Raw genomic sequence first — 7,761 nt, 5'->3', positions numbered from 1 at the left:
AATTATTATGTTAAATAATTTTATTTGTTTATTTATATTGTCACTTGGTAAATGTCTGTGGTAGTCTTTAGACAATATCAGAGCAATTCTAATTTACCGTATTTTATTTTAGTTCTATTTTTTTATTGTTTTCTTTTTGTCTCACTTAATATTTTATTGCACAATAATGAATGAATATATATATTGTGTTCAGAATCTTTTAAACAATTTAAGTTTACACTCTATAAACTCAAGCTGTTTTAGGGTTTGAAATAGGAAAATTTTGAAATACTTGTTACATTCATATATATTTTCCACATACATTATTATGTGTGTAAATGAAAATTATTCTGATTATAATGAAGACATTTTATTATTTGTCTTCTTTTGTGGAACACCACTGCAGATTTATTATTTTTTAATTTTTATTACATTTAAATAATATGTATTTAATCACAAAGGATGGCTGCTAAATATTGTTAAAATATTATGTTTTACTGCGAGGGCACATAAGTGATCAGGACTAACAGCTGGTGTCAGGCGGAAGCGGTTATTGATGATTATTGATCATAAGCGATGAGTGTTTGTCGGAGGGAAGGTCAGGGCAGGAGACGACACAGCGGGGTCCGTTGCCATGGCGATAACGGGGATGATTTATCCCCTTATTATTGGGCCTTTTTCCATTCAATAATTTATTCATTCACAGATTCACTTTGTTCATATTCCTTTTCTTCTCCTCTTCCTCCTTTTATCTCCCTCTTTTTCCTCCTCTGTCCTCTCTCGCCCTTCGTCCTCGTTGTCCTCCTCCTCTTTCAATCCATCTCCTCCTCTCTCTCTCTCTTCCAGGTCAATGAGAGCCAGCGTTTTCTCTCCTCCGTGCTCCTCCTCTTCCTCATCTCTCCTTTTTTTCCCTCCATCATGCTCTCCTCACTTCCATATGTTAGAAAACACACTCGTCTTATTTTAGCATCGCTGCCTTCCTCCTCCTCTTACTCCTCTTCCTTCTCTCTTGCCCTCCTCTCCTCTGAGTTTTGACTCCCTCTCTTTTCACAAACACACACACACACAAACACACACACACACACACACACACACACACACACACACACCGGAAAATGAAGCGTGGGTCGAGTGTGTTGCAGCCTCCCTCTGATGCAGCCAAACGACACACACACCCCGCAAACACACACACAAAGACACACACCAGCTGCAGTGATGATGCTCGCCTGCTGAGCGTGCCCGACACGCGCGCTGAACACACACCGGACACAAACGCCACAGGTTCGAGTCCCTTCCCAGCAGCCACCTCTCTCTTCAGCCCGGATGTCAGCACCAAGATGGCGTCTGACCTCCTCATCAGGCTGTCAGGTAACACACACACACACACACACACACACACACACACAGTTTGCACACATATTATAAAGTACTGTAGTTGATTCATTATTTAGTAACTGAACACGAGGTTTGTACAGTCATGAAAACCTGGAAAAGTCACTGCATTTGCAAAAAGCATTATTTTTGGCCCAGTAAAACAAAATATACCCTGGAAAAGTTGTGGAAAACAGGAAAATTTGACACTTTTAAAGAAAACATTGCCAATGTTTTTTTTTCTTTAAAAATTTGCCAGAGACATTTAAAGAAAATGTGCCTTCCAAACCAAAAATGTTTAAGGAAAAAAATGCTTTTATGCTATAAAAATTGCCTAAAAATATATTTAAAAAAAGCCAAATTTAAAAAAAAAGAAGAAATTGTGCCTTCCAAACTGACTAAACATTTTTTTAGGAAAAAAGTAGCCAATTTACAAATTGCCAAAAAAATGTAAAGAAAAATAAAGAAATAAATCGTGCTTTCCAAACTAAAAAAAAAAAAATTAAGGAAAAAAATTGATAATTTCTTTTTTCTTTAAAAAATTTCCAAAAAAAAACAGTTGCAAAAAAAAATGCTAAACATTTGAAAATAAACCGAAATGAAGTATCAGCGGTCGTTTCAGAGAAGGTATGTTCTAAAAAAAGTACCTTAAAGTCATGGAAAAATCAAATGGTAAAATGTATATGAACTTTTGGCTGTTTGTTTGGTTTTGGCTTCTTATAGCTCAAAATCTTTAAGCTGAAATTTTAGATAATCGAGTGCTTTGTGGGAACAGTTTGGGGACAATTTTTCCTGTTTCAACATGCAGAAAACCAGCTTCAAGAAGAAATGCTCTCCCAGTTTAGTGTGTGAAAGAGCTGACACGGCCCGACCTCGACCTCGACCAACACGTTTGGGATGAGCTCAACAGTCGGGTCGCGTCATGTGGGACGGATGACTGAGATGGGAGTTTCCACATTTGCAGCTTTCACATCGTTAACCAACTCAAGACCATTAGCTGTGTGATCTTCATAATTCTGATGTATCAGTAATCACGCTGAGTTTTGGACCGACAAAACAAACATCGTGGACTCTGGGTCATTGTGACGAACATTTCGCTCTATTTTCAGTATTTTTTACAAACTAAACAATCGATTAATTGTTAAAATAATCAGCAGATGAATCCATGATGAAAATAATCATTAGTCAATAGTTCAAAATGAGCTTCACCTCAACTATTACATCAAAATCTTGCTTTTACAAAAATGCATATGTCAGACTTTAACAGTCACAGGGGACAGATTTATACTGTAAGTACATTTACAAGTGTCCACATACTTTTGGCCATGTAGTGTGCAAACCGTATGGCAGGGATACTCAAGTGGCTTTGCTCAGGGGCCCACTTTTGCTAAATGACAGATGCTCGAGGCCAGTCGCAGCAGATTTTAGGGCATTTCTTTGATTTAAGATGTTTCTGGGATTTTAGGACGATTTGAGGATTTTCGGACGTTTTTAGGATTTCAAGGATGTTTTCGAGGATTTTAGGGCATTTCTTAGATTTTCGGACATTAGGTTCTTGGCTAGGACCTCTGTTTGGGTGTGGGGGATTCTCCACTGTCACTGTTTTTATAAAAAACCTCTATTTTGATGCTGTTTTATGCACTTTGACACCTTATGGAGACTAAAAGTACAAAATCAATTCTGTGTGAATCACTTTATTTTTTGTGAATTAAATGTTTGGGGGCCACCTCGCACGCTGTCAGGAGCCAGATTTGGTCCACATGCCATAAGTTGAGTGTCACTGCCGTATGCTCTCAGGCTGTAATGTGAACTTTAATCTATTTACCTCTTTTGTCTTTTTCTTCAGAGGCGACCCAGAAGGCCCAGATGCATCCTGGGAGGCAGGCGGAGGCGGAGCTTCAGAGGCGTGAGGCCCTGCCGGAGGTGCGTGGCGGGCAGCAGGACGAGCCCGGCCTCGCTCTGTCACCGGACGGCCCCGGGGCGAGTCCGGAGCCGCCGTCACTCTCACACACACCTGATGGCAACGCCGCCACGGACACACTGGCCTCAGACCTGCTGAGGAAACTGGCAGGTACAGCTGTGTGTGTGTGTGTGTGTGTGGTGTGTGTGTGTGTGTGTGTGTGTGTGTGTGTGTGTGTTGTGTGTGTGTGTGTGTGTGTGTGTGTGTGTGTGTGTGTGTGTGTGTGTACTGGGAATGACTTGTTCAACGTGTCTGATAGCAGGCGAATAACTGACAGATTTCCCACCAATCACAGAGCGACAGGAAGTGAGCAGCCGCACGGTGAGGGTCAAAGAAGAAGAAGAACCGATGGAGGTCGACTCATTGGCTGCCTCCGACCTCGTCCACAATCGACCAATCCCAAAAGAGATAACCCCACCTCCCTCTGCGATGGCGAGCCACCATCTCTTCAGCATTAAAACAGAGGAGCAGGTCCCCGAGCAGCTGCTCCGCGGAGCCAAAATGGCGGATCAGTGTGTCCATGACTTCAAAATAGAAGACATGTTTTACACTGGAGGCTGCCAGCCCGGCTCCAAAACGGCAGACAGTGTCGTCCCCGGGGCCAACAAGTTTCAGTTCAGAGTGAAACTGGAGGATCATGGTGTCTCTGCAGCCAAAGTGGAAGACCGACTTCCATCTGGAGCCAAAATGGAGGACTGGCTTCAATCTGGAGCCAAAACGGAGGACCAGCTTAAATCTGGAGTCAAAATGGAGGACTGGCTTCAATCTGGAGTCAAATTGGAAGACCGGCTTCAATCTGGAGCCAAAACGGAAGACCAGCTTCTATCTGGAATCAAAATAGAAGACCGGCTTCAATCTGGAGCCAAAATCAAAGACCGGCTTCTATCTGGAACCAAAATGGAGGACCGGCTCCTATCTAGAGCCAAAATGGAGGACCAGCTTCTCCTTAAAGCAAAACTTGCAGAGCGGCCTTTCTCTGCGGCCAAGATGAGCAACAAGTTCCTCTCTGGAGTCAAGATGGAGGACCAGCTTCTCTTTGCAACCAAAATGGAAAACCGGCTTCACTCCGGAGCCAAGATGTCGGACCACGTTTTCTCAGGAGCAAAGTCGGAGGAGCAGCTGTTCTTCGGAGCCAAGATGGAGGACCAGTGCCTCAGGGCCGTGCTGTGGCAGGACATGTCGGTGAACCTGGCGTCCACGCTGCTGCACCAGCTCTCAGGTAAAAACACAGACAGACTCACCTTTTCTTTTTGGCCAAATATGAGTTTGACTCCCATTTTAAATAAATAAGACAGTTAATAATAGATAAAACGTGAAAAATGTGAAATAACATCTAATGTCCACAGATCATTTTGCATTTGTCTTTATTAACACAGTGAATAAAGTGTTATAACAGCAGGTGAACTCTGTTTGTCTCCTGCAGAGAGAGTCAGTAAATCCAACAGTCGGCCGGTGGAGCCGATGACTCCGCCCCTCAGAGTAAGGTAACTTCCTGTCATCAGACAGCGACGTCATGTGGACACTTTGACCTCTCGACCTGCTTTGTTTATGATTTAAGTGATTCTCGAAGTCAAGGATGTTTCTTTGGTAGGACGGGTCCAAAGAAAGAAGTTCAAAGAATTCAGAAACTCATAATGAAACACCAAAACGGCAAATAAACCGAGCTAGCCGACCTCGACACTTGTCTAGCTAAAATTTTCACACTGGCCCAAACCGAGTGCAAACAGTAAAACTATGCAGCGCCGATCAAATAAAAACTACAGTTCTGTTTCTGTGTTTGATCTCTCACCTTAAATGTTTTTAGAAACATATTTTCGTGCCCTGTTTAGCTGTAATACGAGATTGTTACCAGCCGGCTTCCGTCGTGTCAAATGGACGAGCCAATGAGAGCGTCCATTGGTCCGGTGCAGCGCAGTGCATTCTGGTAGTTGTAGGTTTTCGACCTCTTGGTTAAAAGAGAAGGCTACAGTCCTTTTTTCACTGTTTTTTTTTCTTAAGTTCAGGTTCAAGAAATCTTTATTGGGGCAAATTCTTGTGCAGCCAGCTGAAGTACATTAGTGCATACAATAAATAAGTACATTTAATAATTTAACAATACATTTTTGGTCATGTAGCACCAATTTCCAAAGTATTTGCGCATTTCTACTGCAGAGACGGTCTAGTTCTGTGAAAAGAAAGAAATACGTCTTTACTCTGCAATTCTTCAAAGTTCGAAGGATCCGAAACATTGAAACAGTCCTTCAGCGGGATTAAAATTGAGCCTCGCTGAAATGCCGTCTAAGGATTCTTGCTTGACTTTGAGAAGCACCTTATATATTTGTGTGTGTGTGTGTGTGTGTGTGTGTGTGTGTGTGTGTGTGTGTGTGTGTTGCCCTTTCCTACAGTCCTGTTTTGAAGGTGAATGTGGACCCGCTCTGCTCCTCCCCTCTTTTGAGCTCTCAGCAGCCTCCACATGGTAATACTCTGCACACACACACACACACACACACACACACAGACACACACACACACACACACACACAGAGCTGCAGTAGATGTTGTGCGTGTTCTTGGACGCTCAGATGAAGATGCAGCGTGAGAGGAATCAGCTGCTCCCGTTTTGCTTGAGGAGGCGTCGATCTTTGAATGTTGATCTCCGTCTCATGGGAGTTTTTTTTTTTTTTTTTAATCGTGCACTGACTCAGTGTTTATCATTGGCGTGTTCGCTTGCCAACCTCAGCGTAATGTGCAATAATGAAAACTGACACGGGCAGTCAGAGTGGAAGGATTAAAGCATCGCAATAACGATGAGTGGCAGGATGTGATGCTGCTGAGCAACAAGACGCCAACTTCAGCCTCAACTCTGCTTCCCCAGATCAATAACCCATCAGCTACATTAATAATCGATCTATCAGCTTTGTTTGGGGGTAGTGTTGAAGCCCCGGGTTCATACAGTCATTAAAAACCTGGAAAAGTCATGGAATTTGCCAATAGAAATTTCCAGGCCTGGAATGTTTTTGGAAAAATCATGGATTTTATTTCACGTGATGTGTTCAGATCCAACAATTTCTTTTTTTTAATAGTTTCTGGTTGTGATAAATTCTGTAATTGTTGGTGAATGTCTGGAAGGCATGTTTTCTTTAATGATTGCCAGCATTTTTTTTTAAATAGATAAAAAATAATTTAAATTTCTTCTTTAAAAAATTACCAAAATCCTTTTGAGAAAAAAAAATAATGCCAACATATTATTTGTAAAGACAACCGTCCTTCCAAACAAATCATTTTTAAGAAAAAAAATTATTAAATTTCTTTTCAAGGACTTTTGGGAATTTGAAAATTCATTGATAATTTTTATGTCTCAAAAAAAATCCTCAACAAAAACTTTGTATGAAAAAAATCACTTTAAATAATTTTAAGAATGTAAAATTACAGACCTTTTTTTTTTAACCTGTGCATGTTTTCTTTAAAAATGTGGTAAAATAAATACTGGACAGGATTATGGGGCATTATTTCACCCTTAAATGTCAAGTTTATTTCTAAATATTTAGATGTTTATTTGTTATTAAAAAACGAATAAATCAATAATTTAATGTCGGCCAGTCGCAGCAGCGGGTCTGTCGGCAGGGCGGCTGTTTTTGTATTAAGCTTATTTCAGTTTCCTCCTTCAGGTGGATGAGTTTAAAAGCACAAACACTTCGATACACACTGAGCTGACTTTTCTAAACAAACACTTTTGGGTAATTTATCGGCCTGCAGTGTTTTTTTAATGCAGCCTTATTGTTATTATTATTGCTTTTTAATGATTGTCTCTCAGTGCGCTGTGTTTTATCTGTGTTATGGATTTACGCTGCCACCACGTCGCCCTCGGGGTTTAAAATAAAGACGGTACTGAAGTGAAGTGACTAAACAGTCTGCAGTCACGGAGGAGTTTACCAATAACAGCCTCCACAGGGACGCATCATTAGTCGATTTTAAAATATGGCAGCAGAGGATTTATTTGGTGGACCGTTTAAGCAGAATATAAACTGTTTCTTTTGTTCTCACAGAAACCAGAACCAGCAGGGATCAGGCCGCAGGTTGCTCGTTCTTCTACAGGTAACACAAACAAACACATGCACTGAGGACTCGCACTGACATCCTGGACTCCCTCGGACCCTGAAACCAACCATGAAAACATTAATACCAGCCTCTGAAGCAGCGAGGACTGCTCAAACTGTCCCCACTGTCCTAAAATGTCCTCATGCGGTTGATGACTAAAATCGGCCTTCACAAAAAGCCTCTTTTACCAGCTTCGCTGTTCTGTATGAAAAGTTACGATCACGGCAGCGGGGGTAGTAATGCCGGCGATACGCACGACAGGGACGAGCAGCAGGTGACAGCAACTTTGCTGAACTGCTGCGTCCGCTGCCTCAGAGCCGCCGGCTGCCACGAGTCCTGAGTGAACGGTTTCACTCTCACTGTGCCCGACGTTC

General features: G+C 41.9%; 1 protein-coding gene across 1 annotated transcript; it reads left to right on the top strand.

Annotated features, from left to right (window-relative positions):
• The first annotated feature begins 1,055 nt into the window (after positions 1-1,055).
• Positions 1,056-7,470, top strand: LOC121940124. Its single transcript, XM_042482978.1, has 6 exons — positions 1,056-1,347; positions 3,197-3,421; positions 3,606-4,529; positions 4,734-4,794; positions 5,695-5,765; positions 7,336-7,470. Exons 1-6 carry the CDS (start codon positions 1,095-1,097, stop codon positions 7,386-7,388), a joined length of 1,587 nt encoding a protein of 528 aa, XP_042338912.1. The 5' UTR covers positions 1,056-1,094; the 3' UTR covers positions 7,389-7,470.
• The last annotated feature ends 291 nt before the right edge of the window (positions 7,471-7,761 follow it).

Source organism: Plectropomus leopardus, unplaced genomic scaffold (genome assembly GCF_008729295.1).
Source record: "Plectropomus leopardus isolate mb unplaced genomic scaffold, YSFRI_Pleo_2.0 unplaced_scaffold757, whole genome shotgun sequence".
Taxonomy (NCBI): domain Eukaryota; kingdom Metazoa; phylum Chordata; class Actinopteri; order Perciformes; family Serranidae; genus Plectropomus; species Plectropomus leopardus.
This window is presented reverse-complemented; position numbering and strand designations above follow the sequence as displayed.